Source organism: Gopherus flavomarginatus, chromosome 18, assembly GCF_025201925.1.
Source record: "Gopherus flavomarginatus isolate rGopFla2 chromosome 18, rGopFla2.mat.asm, whole genome shotgun sequence".
NCBI classification, from domain to species: Eukaryota; Metazoa; Chordata; order Testudines; family Testudinidae; genus Gopherus; species Gopherus flavomarginatus.
This window is the reverse complement of record NC_066634.1, coordinates 1,721,506-1,739,596: the sequence shown is the minus strand read 5'-3', so window position 1 is coordinate 1,739,596 and position 18,091 is coordinate 1,721,506. Positions and strand designations below refer to the sequence as shown.

The 18,091-nt window shown below is 49.6% G+C and overlaps 1 protein-coding gene across 1 annotated transcript in view; it reads right to left on the bottom strand.

The window, feature by feature from the left end:
* The window catches only part of LOC127036469 (serine/threonine-protein kinase WNK3-like), a 59,672-nt gene that overhangs the window by 39,707 nt on the left and 1,874 nt on the right, over positions 1 to 18,091 (bottom strand). The window contains exon 3 of the mRNA XM_050927418.1: positions 1,148 to 1,735. Within this exon, the coding sequence (XP_050783375.1) occupies positions 1,148 to 1,648 (501 nt within the window). The 5' untranslated portion in view covers positions 1,649 to 1,735. The remainder of the gene's footprint in view (positions 1 to 1,147; positions 1,736 to 18,091) is intronic.

The following is an 18,091-nucleotide window of genomic DNA, read 5'->3' as shown; positions in this document are numbered from 1 at the left end:
CCTTTATGGGTCATGATTCAAAGCTTTTCCATGCTAGAAACTTACTTCCTTTTTTTTTTTTTTAAAGAAAGCTGAGACTCTCACATCACATGAATCCAGGTGCTGGGGCTTTAAGGACTAGAAATGTACCATAGACCAGCAGTCAGATACGTTAGCTGAGGTTAAAACCCATTTCACAGTCCTCAGGGCTGGCTTCACTCTCACAAGACAAAGTCATTCCGAACATTTTCAGCAAGCTGGTGAGGGCACATGACAGCTTCTCCGCCCCCACTTCCCTCAGGGCCTGCCTCAGCCCAGGGGGGTGGAGTGATTCCCTGGTTCTGCAGCCATCTCTACTAAAGGCGAGAATCTGGCAGTAAAGTGAGGATCCATTTTTAAAAAGCGAGCGTGAGCAGAGAGTTTTAATAATCATAATAAAAGAAAAAAAGTTACGGGCTCTTACAGATGCCAAAGCCAGAAGGGACTATGGTCACTGAGTCTGACGCCAGCTGTAGGACTTCCCTCAAATAAAATTACACAGCACGTTTTACCTGCAGCGCTTAAGCATTTCACAATCTCGACTTGCCACAACACCCGTGCGAGGCAGGGCAGCGCTAGACAGATAGGCAAAGTGAAGGCAGAGAGGCTAAATGATGTGACCAAGCAAGAAGTTTATGGTGAACCACAGAATCAAACCCGGGTCTCCTAAGTCTTAGAGGAGGAGGATTACATTCCTAGCCTATGCGTGTAAGAAGATTCAAGGAGGGTCGCTCTGTCAGTGTGTCACTCTAAAGCCTAGAATGTCTGCTGAGTCAGGGTGAAGCGATGCAAACAGATACAAGCAGGTTCAATCATCCCTGAGAGTCACAGGCCAACATAATTCCTAGGACAGATCTGGATTTAAAAACAGGCAGCCTGTTACCCATACCAGGAATATATCAGCGTATCAGAGGTAACTCAACCAAGCATCCCCCATTACTCTGCAACTAATTTCCACACGACAATTTTCATTGGCAACTGCACAGATGGCAGATTACTTCTCCCTGCTGCTACAGGTTTTACAACCCAGGCTTTCACCTGGTTTTTACATAATCCCAGGACTCCAGGAGCTGGAGATTTAAGAGAAAACACACCAATTACTGCACAGAATGACATCTCCTGTACTAACCTGAAGTTCACACCAGGCCACCTCAACCCACGTCTCTGTGTCGAGCCCTTTGAAGACAGTTTTAAAGGCCCCTCGGCCCAACTCAATATCGAATTTCAGGAAGCGGCCGCTGGGCGAGGTGGCCACCGCTTTCATCTCTGCTTCCTCTTCAATCTCCTTCTTGGTCTTCTCCTTGGAGGCCTCCGAAATCGCCTTGGAACCCAGCTCATTCCTGACCTCCTGCCCCAGCACGCCAGCAGAGAGCTGGTCCACTCGGCGACCGCACGCAGCCAGCTGCTCTCGCTCATCCCTGGGAGACGGCTCAGTGGTTCTGTCCTCCTCCATGATCTCCACACTCTTGCGGAAGAACCGCTTCCGTTCCCTGGTGCCCCCAGAGGCCGGGGCACCAACGGGTTCCATGATCAAAGCAGCTTCGATGGTCGGGATCCTGCCCTCCAGAGAAACTCCATCAGGTTTTTCCGGGTCTTCCGTGCTGGCTGGCTCGCCGGAATCTGTAGCCATTGGTACCTTTCTCCTGTGTCCTCCCTCCTCACACCCGTCAGGATGTTACTAGGACTTACTTCCTCTCAGATCATCCCCATAACAAACCTGAAAGGAGACGAGGGGAGCAAGAATAGGATCGTTTCAGAAGGTAAATCACGAAACAGCCGCCAAAAGTGCAAAATCTCTGGGGGCTTCTTCTCCCCTCCTCCCCACCCCCAGCCAGCGAAGGAACAAACCGGGGAGTCACTCGACAATACTAACCCAGCTCCCTGACGAGATGAAGGCCATCACTGTGCTGTACGCAGCGTTCCCCAACCCCCTTCCCCCCCCCAATAGAGACCGCAGCCCCTTCACGGTTCCAGACACTGTACAGGGTCACCCAATCGATACCAAGGTCTTTTGTTCCATGGGGCACCATACAGAGCCTTGTGGCACCGGACAAGCCCTAACAGAAAGGGGGGCCCCTCTGTGCCAGATGCCGTACAAACCCATAACAAGAGATGGCCCAGGCCCAGAAAAACAAACAAAAAGTGGGAGGGGAAACTGAGGTAAAGGCGGAAGGTGGTATGCTCTGCGCATCAGCAGTGGAGCCAGGAAGAGAAACTCCCAATTCCTCATAACTCAGTAAATGTCTCTTCCCTCTGGATTTGCTAAAAGGCGCTGGCTCAGACGTGCCGGCCTCTTAGCTTGTAAGTTCTCGTGGTCAAGGGGCTGTATTTATTTTCTGTCTTGAGCACATTATGGGTCCTTAATTAATAATTTCTAACCAAGCCCAGTGAAATCTGGGTTTCCAGCCAAGAGGAAAGCACAGCCACTGCAATATGCAAGGGTCTGGATGCGGTTTTGGATGTTTGAATTTTTAAAGAGCTCCCTCGTACACGTAAATTTGGCTGCTCAATGAAAGTGCATTTAATCACTGAGAACGCCGGACCAAGGAAATGTGAAACGGAGAGATGAATTAATGGACTCCACTCTGATCTCTACGGATACCGCTGCTGTGTTAAGCTAGTGAGCGCTGCGTTACGATGACAACGCCCTGTCGGGAACACCAGGCTCTGTTCTGGGGGCTGCCTTTGTTGGGTCTAAACTTTTGGTGAACTTTGGGGAGCCAAAACACACCCAGACTGGCCGTCTCTGCATAATCCTTTCTGAACCCTTTATCGAACAAAGCACTGACCTGCAAACTACTCATGACACCCCCTTTATTAAGTAGCCATTAGCCTTTATCTCTATGCATTTACTTGTTAAACTTGCTTTTCCTGTAAAATATTGATTGATTATGCATGACCATTATCTTTTGTTAATCACTTTGTTTACTTCTGTGTATAAATATTGATGCTCACCCCTAATAAAGGGGCCACACTTAATCTAAAGCTTTTTAGAGCTAAGGATAGTGTGAGCCCGTTGATCAACGCATTGGTGTCTGGTCTCTGACAGAATTGTGTGCCCCATACCAACTCCGCACGAACTCGGGTGCTGGAGAGGTGAGTGAGGACTTGCTTTATTACCTAACAATTTGGGGGCTCGTCCGGGATTCCTTCTGGTGCGGTACCTCTGTCCAGTGGTCAGACCACTCATATATGAATTGGCAAGGCGCCACAGGAGATTTCTCCCAGCCAATTCAATATTGAGGGGTCGTGTATTGGACAGCAGGGTAAACGCCAGTTGGAGGGCTCCTGTCAGACACCATGGGTAAAGGGACTAGCGTGCCTCTTGAGAGTCCGTTGGGGATTGTAAATAAGTTATGGAACGAAGGGAAACTCCCAGTACAGACAGGAATGTCTAGGAAGAAGTTGTACACACTATGTGTAAGGAATTGGACTGGGTATACCGCGGTATTGGCCGACCCGGAGATGAGGTGGCCTTCGTATGGCTCTTTCGAACAGGCTGCCTTAAGAGGAGTAAAGAGCCAGATCGAAAAAGACCATCCGGGACAGTTATGTTACTGGTTTTGTTGGGACACAGCAGCAGAGCTGTGGAAATCTTTAAAAATTATGGCAGTCAGGTACTCTCCCGAGAGTGAACCCCCTCCAGGTTATTTCAATGAAGGGTGTAAACCACGGCGTGTTTTGACTCGTCAGCTGGTCCCCTCTGCACCTGCCCCTATTCCTCCGCAGGGGGACTCTCTCCATGTAGCAGAGGGGAATCTGCAGAATCCCAAATTGGAATTTCTGCAGAAGGATGAGGAGGAAATGGAGGGGCAAACCTCGGGAGGAGTAGTTACTAGGCTAATGTCCAAACAGATACAGCAGGGTGCATGCCCCCCCCCCTGAGGATAGCCCAGAGGATGTCCCTGTCAAATCTCTTGCGAGTAATAAAAGTATAGTTAGAGAGATGCCTTTACAGCTGCACCACCAGCTCAGCCCATTCCCCAGGCCTGGATCAACTACGGGAAACAGCAGCAGCCGCAGCAAACTCAGCCTCCTCAATGACGGTACCCCGGGGGCGAAGACAAACAATGTGATGGTCTTATTTCCTTAATGTCTTTAGCCGGCTCCTTTCTCACTTTCTCCCCTCCCAGCAAAGAGCCTCGTTTAACCCTTTCAGTCCAGGGACTGCCTGTCTCTTTCCTCATTGATACTGGGGCTACTTTCTCTCTTTTAAATCATGCCCCCTCTCCCTGGCTATCCTCTGAGGTTAAAACTGCGACTGGGGTGGAGGGCAACCCACAGTCTCTGGAACTCACTTTGCCTTTGAATGTTGTTTATGCTGATAAATGTTTTCCTCACCGTTTTCTTTTTTCCCCAGCTTGTCCGATCCCTTTGATGGGCCGGGATTTACTCTGTAAGCTTGAGGCTACTTTAACCTGCACTCCTGAAGGGGTAGGATTATTGATGACAGTGTTAGGAGATTCGGCCCCTACTCAGGGTAATTGGGAAACACCCCCCTCTCTCTCCCCTGACCTCACTGACTTGCCTTCAACCCTCTGGGGAATTTCTGACACTGATGTTGGCCTGCTCCTTTCGGCAGAGCCCGTAAGGATTCAGGTGAAGCCTTCCTTAACCCCCCCGTCAGTCCCTCAATACCCCCTGTCGCTGGAAGCCCGGGAGGGCATCCGCCCCATTATCGAGGGATTCATTGCACAAAAGCTAGTCCGCCCTCAGCGCACTCCCTGTAACACCCCTATACTGCCTGTCAAAAAGCCTCCTAAAAAGGACGGAGACCCTGTTCGTTGGCGCTTTGTACAGGATCTACGAGTTGTTAATCAGTATGTGGTCCCTCTTCATGCAGTAGTTCCTGACCCAGCTACTATCATCAGCCAAATCCCCTGGGATGCTGAGTGGTTCACTGTTATTGATTTAAAATCAGCTTTTTTCAGCATTCCTGTGCACCCAGACTCTCAGTATCTCTTTGGTTTCACCTGGGAGGGACAAAGTTATGTCTGGCAACGACTTCCTCAAGGCTACAGAGAGAGCCCCACGATTTTCAGCCAGTGCCTCCGCCACGACTTGGAAGGTTTCACCAGTCCGCAGGGATCCACATTGGTCCTATACGTAGATGACATCCTATTAGGTAATCGCGAAGAAGCTGCCCTCCGCATCGATGGTAAGGCACTTTTATTATACCTACACACCAGAGGCCACAAGGTAGACCCTAAAAAGATTCAGTGGGTCTCACAAAAGGTCCGATATCTGGGCTTCCTGTTAACCCCAGAGGGAAGACAGATGGACCCAGCCCGCATAAAGACTATTCAAAACTGCCCTCTACCGAACACCAAGAAACAACTTTGAGGTTTCTTAGGATTAATTGGCTTCTGTCGCCCCTGGTTGCCGTCCTGCGGGGAGTTAAGCAAACTGCTCCACCGACTCACTGCTAACCTTGCTCCTGACCCTTTGCAGTGGTCCCCGGACACTATTCAAGCCTTTCAGTTACTCAAGGACAGTGTGGCCTTCTCCATGTCTCTCCGCCCCCCCCAATTACAGCAAACCCTTTCACCTTTTTGTCCACGAGAGGGGCGGAATTGCTAGTGGTGTCCTTACCCAGCTGAGCGGGCCCCACCATTTCCCGCTTGCTTTTTACTCTCAGCAAATCGACCCTGTCGCTCAGGGAACCCCATCCTGCACCCGGACTCTGGCAGCAGCTGCCCTGCTGATCACAAAGGCAAAGAGCCTAACCCTGGGTCATTTTACCACGGTTTGGACCTCTCATGCCTTGTCAGCCCTTCTGCGTAGGGGCACAACCCAAGTCTTTTCGGCCCATCGTCAGCAACAGCTAGAGGCCGAACTCTTAGAAGACACTAACCTAATTTTTGAAAGGTGTGGACCCCTTAATCCAGCTACCTTGCTTCCTGACCTGCCAGTCCTCCAGGATCAGCACGACTGTGTGGAAGTAGTTTACAGCATCTTACAGATAAGAGACAACCTGTTTGACGTGCCACTGGACAACCCCGATTGCATCCTCTTCTCGGACGGAAGCTCCTTCTATGTTGATGGCAAGCGTTTCACTGGTTATGCTGTCACCTCTGAATGGGACATTCAAGAGGCCGCCTCACTGCCAGGCAACTGGGGAGCCCAAGCCGCTGAACTCTATGCCCTGGCCCGAGCTTGCCAGTTGGCCGCTGGTAAGACCGTTACCATTTTTACTGATAGCAAATATGCTTTTGGAGTTGTGCATTGTCATATCCACCTCTGGAAGTTTCGAGGTTTCCAGACAGCTGCCGGTAAACCCATTCAGCACCTCCCCCTCATCCACAAGCTTTTGGACGCCCTCCAAAAACCCTCTGTCCTGGCTGTAGTTCACTGCCGGGCCCATACTAAAGATAGTAGCCCCGTTACCCGTGGGAATGCCCTGGCTGACGCCTCCGCCAAGAAGGCTGCCACCTTACCTTTAGCCATGCCCACATTGGCTATTGCAACCTCCTCCTTTACTCCACCGCACCCCGTACCAGTACCCGCTGCTGAACTACAATCGTGGGAAAGCCTCGGGGCCACTCTGGTCAAAGGGACCTGGCTTATGCCAGATGGCCGAGCCTGCCTCCCTCGCTCCACATACCCCGTGGCAGTTCGCTGGCACCATGATAAAGGGGGTCACTACGGCACGCACGCCCTCGTGGACACTATCGCTCGCTTTTGGTATGCTCCAGGCATTCAACCCTATTGCCTATCAATAGTGAAAGCATGCAGCACATGTCAGCGTAATGAACCTGCTCCACCTCTTAACAAAATTAAGGGTGGAAGACCTCCGCCTGCTGCTCCATTTCAACATCTTCAAATTGACTTTGCAGATATGCCAAAGGCTTTTGGGAAAAAGCACCTCCTTGTTTTGGTTTGCCCTCTGACTTCCTGGGTTGAAGCTTTTCCTACTGCTAATTGTACTGCTGCCACAGTGGCAAAGATTCTCCTTAGAGACATTGTACCCCGTTTTGGCATCCCTCTTGTGCTCGACTCAGATCGCGGACCTCACTTTACTGGTCATGTCCTTGGCCGTTTAGAACAAGGACTGGGCATTTCACACTCCTTTCATACACCCTACCACCCCCAGTCTAGCGGGAAAGTTGAGCGTATGAATAGGAAACTTAAGTTTACATTGGCTAAATACTGTCAGGAAACAGGATTAAAGTGGCCTCAGGTACTTCCCTTGGTCCTGTTTCACCTTCGTACTCGCCCAACCCGCGCATTGGGATTATCCCCCTTTGAACTGCTCTATGGACACCCCCCTTTCAAAGGCGGGGCGCTACCACGTGCTGATGTTTCACTATTGGGAGGGGATCATATGACCGCGTGTCAGTTTCTCTCCCTACAGGTTCGCCTCCGTACCCTTTGGAAAGCCTCGCAGTTTTCCCAGACCGTGCCGCTGGAGGAACAGATCCACCCGTTCCAACCAGGGGACTTCGTCTGGGCCAAACAGTTCGTTCGTGACGACACCCTCCAGCCAAGGTTTACTGGACCCCACCAGGTTCTTTTAACAACCCAGACTGCAGTGTTCCTGAAAGGATGCAAATCTTGGATCCACCACTCCCACGTCAAGCCAGCCGTAGTGGACCACAGTGACGGACCAGCAGCTCTTGTCACCACTGAGGACACTGCCTTCGACCAGTGGACCAGCTTACCTCTCTCAGACATTAGACTTAAATTGACTCGAAAAAAATGAGAGGACCCTTTATTCTGACAACTGTATGTTTTTTTATGCTTTTTTAGTTTATTTTCTGCTTATGAAGAATGCTGTGTTTTTGTAAATGACACCTACTCTAACACTTTTCAACGTACCAAACACCTAAGGGAAATGGCTAAAAACTACTCCTCTGGCCAGCCACCTTATAATTGGTGGGGAGCCTTATGAAATTGGCTGCCCGGATTTGGGTGGGTTAAAAAAAAAAAAACTCTTGGTGGGTGTTGTTGGGGCCATAGTAGTCCTTATGATACTGTGTTGCTGTATTCAGTGTGTCCCCTCCCTCATAAACTCATGTAAGTCAGTTTATTCTTTTCCCACTTCAGCTAAAAGCCTTACTCTCTTCGAATTGGCCCAGGCTGAAATTGCCAAGCGGCCCTTGAGATCTTGAAATAGGGTGTAGCTTTTTGATTAATAGTTATCTCAAAGCTACAAATGGAGGAATGTTGGGTCTAAACTTTTGGTGAACTTTGGGGAGCCAAAACACACCCAGACTGGCCGTCTCTGCATAATCCTTTCTGAACCCTTTATCGAACAAAGCACTGACCTGCAAACTACTCATGACACCCCCTTTATTAAGTAGCCATTAGCCTTTATCTCTATGCATTTACTTGTTAAACTTGCTTTTCCTGTAAAATATTGATTGATTATGCATGACCATTATCTTTTGTTAATCACTTTGTTTACTTCTGTGTATAAATATTGATGCTCACCCCTAATAAAGGGGCCACACTTAATCTAAAGCTTTTTAGAGCTAAGGATAGTGTGAGCCCGTTGATCAACGCATTGGTGTCTGGTCTCTGACAGAATTGTGTGCCCCATACCAACTCCGCACGAACTCGGGTGCTGGAGAGGTGAGTGAGGACTTGCTTTATTACCTAACACCTTTTTGAAAGGATCCCAGAGCTGGGGATAGAACCCATGAGTCTCAGTTCCCAGCCCCACCCTGCTCAAACGTGCTCTAACCACTAGACACCACCCCCTTCCCAGAGCCAAGCATAAAACCCAGGAGTCCTGACTCCCAGCCCCACCCCCGCTCTAACCATCAGCCCCCACTCCCCTCCCAGAGCCAAGCATAAAACCCAGGAGTCCTGGCTCCCAGCCCCCGCCCCCCTCGCTCTAACCACCAGCCTCCACTCCCCTCCCAGAGCCAGGGAGAGAACCCAGGCGTCCTGGCTCCCAGCACCCCTCAAGCTCTAACCACCAGCCCCTACTCCCCTCCCACAGCCGGGAGAGAACCCAGGAGTCCTGGCTCCGAGGTAAGAGAAATAAGTTCCCTGGCTCGTGTAACACAGGAGATCAGACTAAGGATCTAATGATTCCTCAGGGTCTTAAAATCTGTGCATCTGCTCAGCTGCCATGTGCCCCAGAAGCCACCACGTGCACTCTGGAGCCAAGTGATCCAATGGGGGGTGGTTTTGGCAGCTACGATTCACTTCTGACATTTCCCAGGACAGGACACACGCTGACCAGACGCTGGCGACGTAGGAAAGGGGGTCAGTTTCAGTGCAAGAGGCCCTACACCCCAACCGCTGAGCACGGCACAGGCACCGACAGCAGCCCCCTGCCACCGAGAAGCCGGGCACGGAGGCCCCTGCTGCACCAATTCCGCTATGTACATGGTGCGAAATTAAGAAAGAGGAAGCGTAGGACTGAAGATCAGGGAAATCGGCTACCAGCAAGAGCTGCTTTGACTGTGGGAAAGTGCTCTCATGGGACACTTAAGGCTACTCAGATTGCAAAGTTTCATTCTGTGTTCATATAGCCTCCAGCCTAACAGGGCCCGCCAGGGGTTATTGCAATCCTTACTCATGTTACCGTACAACAAAAGTCAGCTTAATATGCCTTCCAGAATTCGTTACTACCCCTTATAACAACTCTGAACAGCCTCGACAGCCATGCAAGTGTCCGGTCTCTTTTCTGAACCTGGCTACGTTCTCAGCCTCATCACTTTCCTGTGGCTGCATGGAAGAAATCTTTTAGCCACCTTTCATGTCTCTTCTGGTGTTAGGACATAGGGGGAGCAGAAGCTCTACGCCTACCTTCCACATCCCAGTCATAATTTCATCTCCTTTTATCATGCCCCTTTTTATTCACAGATGAGAAGGCCAGAAGGAAAACCTGTCACCATCTAGTCTGATCTTCTGTACAACACGGGCCCCTGAACTTCCCCAGACTAATTCATGCTTGAACTATAGATCTTTCAGAAAAACACCCCACCATGACCCTTGAGAAATTGTCCCAGTGGTTAATTACCCTCCCTGGTAAAAATTCATGTAGTAATAGCCAGCCCCCAGGCCAGAGCTTACAGCCTGAACTGGAGAACCAGTCTGAATTCAATCAGGTGGAATTTCTGTGAAGACAAGTGCAAAGTACTACAAAGTAAATCCCCCACGCTCAGGCAGCAGTACTGCAGGAAAGGACCTGGGGGTTTTACTGGGTCATAAACTGAACATGTGTTAACAGCATGATGCAAACAAGGCGAATGTCATCCTGGGATGTATGAAAAGGAGAGTCACACAGAAGCCACTGGAACTAACTGTCCCGCTCTACCCAGGCCTCGGCTGGAGTCCAGTGTCCAGTTTTGGGCACTGCACCTTAAGAGAGATGGGAACAAACTGGAGAGTCCAGAGGCGAGCACAAAAAATAATCAGTGGCTTAGAACAGATGAGGCCAGGTAGAGAGTGCCGGGCACGCTCGGCCCAGAGAGGCGAGGCGGAGAGGGTAGAGAGCGCCGGGGACGCTCGGCCCAGAGAGGCGAGGCGGAGAGGGTAGAGAGCGCCGGGGACGCTCGGCCCGGAGAGGCGAGGCGGAGAGGGTAGAGAGCGCCGGGCACGCTCGGCCCGGAGAGGCGAGGCGGAGAGGGTAGAGAGCGCCGGGCACGCTCGGCCCGGAGAGGCGAGGCGGAGAGGGTAGAGAGCGCCGGGCACGCTCGGCCCGGAGAGGCGAGGCGGAGAGGGTAGAGAGCGCCGGGCACGCTCGGCCCGGAGAGGCGAGGCGGAGAGGGTAGAGAGCGCCGGGCACGCTCGGCCCGGAGAGGCGAGGCGGAGAGGGTAGAGAGCGCCGGGCACGCTCGGCCCGGAGAGGCGAGGCGGAGAGGGTAGAGAGCGCCGGGCACGCTCGGCCCGGAGAGGCGAGGCGGAGAGGGTAGAGAGCGCCGGGCACGCTCGGCCCAGAGAGGCGAGGCGGAGAGGGTAGAGAGCGCCGGGCACGCTCGGCCCGGAGAGGCGAGGCGGAGAGGGTAGAGAGCACCGGAACACAATAAGAAAGGGGACAGTGATCCTGAGGTCCCCATTTGCCGTTTGCAGGCGGGAAGATGGGCTAAGGGACTGAACTAGGGCTTTTGTCATCTTCTATTTCTTTACAATCTGCAGCCGCCCCCACCTTCCTCTGCCTCAGGCCTCTTCTCTGCTGGGAAAATGCACCATGTTAACAATCTGGGAACTGCAGGGTGCCGAGGACCAGCCGGGCTTTCTTTAAACATGGCTGCCCCCTAGGAACCCTGGGAGTGCAGGCTGCCAGGGACCTCCAGAGGTCAGCTGGCCAGTCCCCTGCACTGAGGCAGGACGAAGTGTTATCTAGCCCATCCCTGACAGGGGTTTGTCTAACCTGCTCTTAACAACCTGCAGCGATGGAGGTTCCACAACCTCCGTAGGGAATTTGTTCCCATGTTTAGCTACCCTGACAGTCAGGAAGTTTTTCCTAATGTCCAACCTAACCCTCCCTTGCTGCTACTTAAAATCATTGCTTCTTGTCCTGTCCTCAGCGGATAAGGAGAACAATTTATCACGCTCCTCTTTAAAACCACTATGTACTTAAAAACTGTCAACATGTCCCCCCTCAGCCGTCTCTTCTCCAGATTAAACAATACTCCTCACCCTGTTGTTTTTTTTTAAATCTGACCAGTCGGAGGTAATGTTTTCTACACCTTTCCTCATTTGTGTTGCTCTCCTCCGGCCTGTCCCCAGTGTGTGCTCCCAAAGCAGGGTGCTCACAAGCGGACACAGTACTGCAGCTGAGGTCTCATCAGTGCTGAGTAGAGTGGATGAATTACATCATGTGTCTTGCTTATAACACTCTCGCTAAAACAACCCAGAATGATGTACGCTTTTTTTTTTTTGGCAACAGTATCATATAGTTGACTTATATTTAGCTTGCGGTCCACTATAACTCCCAGATCCTTTTCCACCGTACTCCTTCCTAGGCAGTCATTTCCCATTTTGTGTGTGTGCGAAGACTTATTACTTCCTAAGTGGAGTACTTCCACTTCTCCATATTGAATTTCATCCTACTTACTTCCGACCATTTCTGCAGTTTGTCAAGATCATTTTGAATTCTAACCCTGTCCTGCAAAGCACTTGCCAACCCTCCCAGCTTGGTATCGTCCGTACACTTTATCAGTGTACTCTCTCCATTGTTATCCAAATCACACATCAAGATATTGAACAGAACCGGACCCAGGACAGATTTCCCTTGCCCACATTAAAGACAAAAGCCCTGGTACCTCACAGGGGGCTTTTTCTACTTCAGTGGATTTGCCCACACACCAACAGACTGAAAACCAGGAAATACGTCCAACGGGGAACTACAGAACCATGCAATGAAACAGAAGAGCACAAATTCCACAAAAGGGCTTGACTTCAAAGGGCCACTCCATTCCACCGGTGGCAACGACAACAAAATTCCAGCCCGGTGGTTTTCAACTTGTATTTTATTATTCACATGAAAGGAGTCCAGCTGAGATCAGGGTCTCATTGGTCCAGGAACCGGACCAACACATAAGAAGATTATCAACTCTTCAGAGCAGGGCACATTTGTAGAGCTTCTCACACAATGGGGACCCTGGCCTCACTGGCCTTATGCCCCTACTGCAATTTAAATTCACCGAGTCATAGATTATAAAGCCAGACATGACCACTGGGATCCCCTACTCGGACCTCAGGTAGCCCAAAATTCACACCTGGTTGAACCAGAGCAGATCTTTGAGAAAAAAAACCACCCCATCTTCCTTCAAAACTGGCCGGTGATGGAGAACCCAGCACAGCCTTTGGTAAGGTGTTCTAGGCATCAATTCCCTGCCCTGTTAAAAATGTAAACCTTAAACTACGTCACAACCTCATCTTTCCTCTCTTAGCTCAATCCTCATACACAGAGTAGTGACCAAAAATAAATATACCCAGGATATCACCTCCCTGAGGGAGGAAAAGATACACCACAGCACAGAGAGACAAGTGATCCAGAAAGCGCACTAGCCCACTTCATCTGGCTAGATAGAGCCAAGATCTGCTAATGATGTGGGAAGAGAGGGGAGAGGGGAGACAACAACAACACAGGATTCCTAGATTTTAAGACCACAATGCACTGCTATGATCATCTACTCCGACCTCACCTATAACTAAACTGGACAGAATTCCTGGATTTTTTATTTGACGGATATCATGGGTGTTCATTTTAAGCATTTTTTCCCTATATTTATCAATTTAAATTTTCACAGTTGCTGGAAATTAATGGGGGAGGGGCCAGACAATAATTATTTAAGGACAGTAGATGTTGAAATTCAAAAAGTCAACACTTAACAGCCATTAGAATGCAAACTGTCAACAACACCCGTCAAAATACATCAAGTAAATATCCTTAAATCAAAGTTCTCAAGCTGCGTTTGTCTTACTTTGCCTATCAGTACGTTTCGATTCCCAGCTTCCTGGGTGTGCGTGTGGCCAGAGAAATCAATGGCTAAGAACAATTCCTGATAAAAATCTAAGCCTTCCAAGACGACATATAGCGTAGGCCATAGCAACCTATCCAGATCAGAGTGGGGTTCTCGTGCTCTGAGAAAAGCCGTGTGATCTATTGGGTAGGGGACAGGATCGGAGACTGCTACACCCAACAGGCCAGTGATAGAACCCAGGAGTACAGTACGGTGCTGGAGCCACTTTGCACCAGATATAGACTCCTATCTGGGAACAAAGATTGTAGGCCGTACTGGCGGGATGGGGGACTCTCCCCTGGGAAGCCGTGACTCTGAAAAAGACTTGGGGTCATGCTGGAGAATCAGCAGAACATGAGCTCCCAATGTGACACTGGGGCCGAAAAGGCAAATGTGATCCTGGGATGTATAAACAAGGGAATCTCAAGTAGCAACAGGGAGGTTCTAAGACCTCTGGATTTGGCCCTGGTGCGAATCCTGTGTCCAGTTCCGGTGTCCACGATTCAAGAAGGATGTTGGCAAATTGGGGAGGGTTCAGAGAAGAGCCATGAAGATGATTCTAGAGGGAGACTCCAGGAACTGAATGTATTTAGTTTAACCAAGAGAAGACCCGACTGCAGTCTGAGTACCTCCACATGGAAGAAATATTTAATAATGGACTCTTCAATCTAGCACTCAAAGGTCTAACACAATCCCATGGCTGGAAGTTGAAGCTACACGAAGTCAGACTGGAGAGAAGGTATGCATTGTTAACAGCGAGGGGACTTCACCATTGGAACAGATTAGCAAGGCTAACGGGAGAAGATATACTCAAGTAGAACACTGCATTACATCTGAAATATACTGAATGGAAAAGCAAAGCAAATAAAAGCCATTCTATCAAATGCTAGGCACAGGAACAAATACGTGGGGGCAGGCGAGAACACCATAAAAATGCTCTAAACATTTGCAGGGAAGAAATTCTAATTATTCTGCACAGCGCTTCGAAATGCAACACGTTGTTATTACCAACCACCATGGCAAAACGGAACAGACGACAGGGAAAATGGGTTATCTGCCAAGGCCAACAATAAAAGACGGGGTTGAAAAAAGAACTAGCTGAGTTCGGGGAAGATAGGTCCATCAAGGGCTATTAGCCAAGAAGGTCAGGGATGCAACCCCATGCTCTGAATATCCCGAGCTTCTGAGCCAGAAGCTGGGAATGGGCGAGAGGGGATGGATCACTCGATGATTGCCATGTTCTGCTCATTCCCTCTGGCCATTGTCGGAAGACAGGACACTGGGCTAGATGGACCATTGTTCTGACCCAGTCTGGCCGTTCTTGTGGTGCTGAAACGATACACGAACAGGTGTTGGCACAAACCGCATCCTCAACTGCTCGGCCTTCAAACCAAACCAAGCTGTACTGACCTCTCTCAGCAGTAAGTCCCTCAGTTCAAAGACAAACAATCGCCGTTCGGATTTTACCAAGTTGGTCCCAGTCTTGCTTTGTGACTATTAATCCAAACATCCAGCAATCATGAGCGTGTGCTACGCACGAGAGAACACCACCAGTCCTTTAAAACCTGTCCTATCCTACAGCGCTGAGTAAGTCCTCACAGTCAATATACTACATACCACCATCAGTTAGATCCAAAGGACAAACTCAAGATAAGATGATTGATTGGATTTTTTTTTAAGCCATGCTCTAGTTCAAAAGGAATTATTATGGGGAAGTTCTATGGCCTGTGTTATACAGGTGAGATGAGATGATCTTGGAACCGAGGAATCTACAAATTTACAAAGAGGTCACCACTCAGAAGCAAAACAGTGACGAACCCAAGAATTCACATTGCAAATGAAAGTGCTGACTGATCCGACTTTGTGTTTAAAGAGCTAGCCCCAGATCCCTGAATCCTTTCCACAATCAAAAGCCATGCAATGCATCAGCACAACAGGGTTTTGACTACGAGCTGTCATTTCTGGCACAGTCAAAAGGTTCTTACAGACTAAGCCATTTCCTTTCACTTTAAACAAACATTTCAGCCTGGATAAAGGCAGAGACACATCGGCACGCATTTGTTTTAACACCGCTCCTCAAAATGAGGTGCTATTTGTAAGACAGAAATACATCATGCGGGCATGTTTCTCAAATATGAACAGCAACGTTCACCAGTACTTGGGGTGACATTTCTCCACATAGGGGAAGTGGGATCGAGATGTACTTTTTGTACACAGGTTGGGAACTGAAGCTAGACAAATTCTGACTGGGAACAAGCTGCTAATTTTGAACAATTAGAGGAATTAACCATTAGACCAATTTAACAAGGGGCATAGTGGAGTTTTCATCTTGATTTTAAAATTGCCAGTGATGGACGCTTTTCTCAGAGATCTGCTCTTGTTTAGCCAGAAATTCATTCAAGGGAGTTCTCTGTCCTGGGTTACACAGGAGGTCAGGTGCGGGTGGTTATACCTGCGTAAAGACACCTAACGCTGGTCTCCCTCATTCCATTTCTTGGATAGGAAGAAGCTATACCCTCTCAGTATACTTAGGTATAGTTAAACAGGGTAAGGTGCATGTGCAAACAAGACCTTATACATGCAGGAAGTTGTATTCAGTCCCAGTTTGGGGGGAGGGGGGGGAGAGATGAAGCACAGAGAGATTAAATGATTTGGCCAAAATAACAGAGCTCATCAGTGGCAGAAAGAGAACCCAGGCGTCCTGGCTCCCAGTGCTACTGACCTGAACACCGTACCATTATTATGATGAATTTGTACAGGGGCACTGCCTGGGGGCCCTAAGCATGGATCCAGATCCCATCTTGCTGAGCATTGTACAAACATATCATGAAAAGATCTAAATAACACTACTCCCCACCTCCAAGTTAGGGACAGAACCCAGGAGTCCTGGCTCCCACCTCCCCCCACCCCTGTGTCAAACCCATTAGAACACACACCCACCCCAGAGCCAGGGATAGAACCCAGGAGTCCTGACTCCCAGCCTCCACCTTGCCGCTCTAACCATTAAAACCCACTCCCTTCACAGAGCCAGGGTAGAACCCAGGAGGCCAGGTCCCCTGCTCTAATCGACTAGATACCCACCCCAGAGTTAGGGATGGAACTTAGGTGTCATGGCTCCCTGACCTCCACCTCAAACCCACTGGATCCATTCCGCTCCCAGAGCCAGGAGTACAACCCAGGGGTCCCGACCCCCCACAACACTACTAAATCCCACCCAAATTCTGAACCTTCCCTTCTTTAACAACAAGATTGAATCAATTTTCTGCAAAGTTTTTTTTCCCTTCTTTAGAAAACATGCCATGACCCAAATGAACCGCCCTTCTCACCCCCATAAAAAAGTTCACAAAGGACTTGGTCAAATCCTTCCTCTTAATTCCCCTTTACGTCCCCGTAAGTATAATTACCACTAACGCAACCATCACATTGGAAACCTCACCTTGCCAGCCCTTTCCAAGGGAACTTACCCGATCTTCCTCCCCCAGTCAACTCTGTCTGCTAGGAGATACAGGGGCTGTTTTCTGGACAGTCCAAAGCACCCCCACAGAAAAACAAATAAGGCTGACTAGCAATTTCCCCTCCTCCTTTTCGAGATGTCTGAGCTTGTGATTAACAGAGCACTGACACAGCCAGCTATATGTAATGCAAATAACTTCTGCTTTCACTTTGAGGTCGAGCCATGTCTCTCGCCATTGCTTGATAGAGCAGGGGTCCAGAAGAGCCCATTGATCCTCTAGTGAGCCTGACTTCCTGTAAAGCACAAGCCATGTTCACCCTGTCCCTGTGTCCTGTACCCGATCCCCATGGGAAACTACAGCTAAAGACGGAAATACAGGGAAAGAGGACGGTTGCTCCAGGCACCAGAGCGCTGGTCTGTTGTGTCGAATACCCAGGTCCAACTCCCTGCTCAGCCACAGTCTTCCCACCTAACTCCAGGCCAGCAGGTAAAGCCAGAGCTGCCTGCAGTTTTTGTACTGGTGTAACAATTAGACACAATAGTCCCAGGTCCCTGCCTGGGGCTGTGAACTGCTACCATAAGGCACCTAATATAAAACATATAACGCCCAGCACAATGGGGTCCTGGTCAATCCCTGGGGTGCTGGGCTGCTACCATAATACATCTAATATATAAAATACAGCACCCAGCACAATAGAGTCCTGGTCCAGGACTTGGACTCTCAGGCCCTACCATAATACACCTAAATATATAGCTTACAGTAGTTAGCACAATGGGGTCTTGGGCCAGGACTGGGGCGCTGAGCTGCTACTGTAATACACCTAATATATAATGTACAGCACCCAACACAACGGGGTCCTGGTCCATGACTGGGGTTCTCAGTTACTACCATAATACACCTAATATATAGCACACACTACCTGTCTCTGGGACCCTGATGTGCTACCATAATACACCTAATATATCATGGACAGGGACCAACAAAATGGAGTCCTCATTCAGGACTTGGGCTCTCAGGTTCTACTGTCATACACTTAATATATAATGTACAGCGCCAAGCGCAATGGGATCCTGGTCCAGGACTGAGACGCTGCACTGATACCATAATACCTCTCATATACAATGGACAGAGCCTAGCACCACAGGGTCCTGGTGCAGGATGGGGGTTCTGAGCTGATACCGTAATACACCT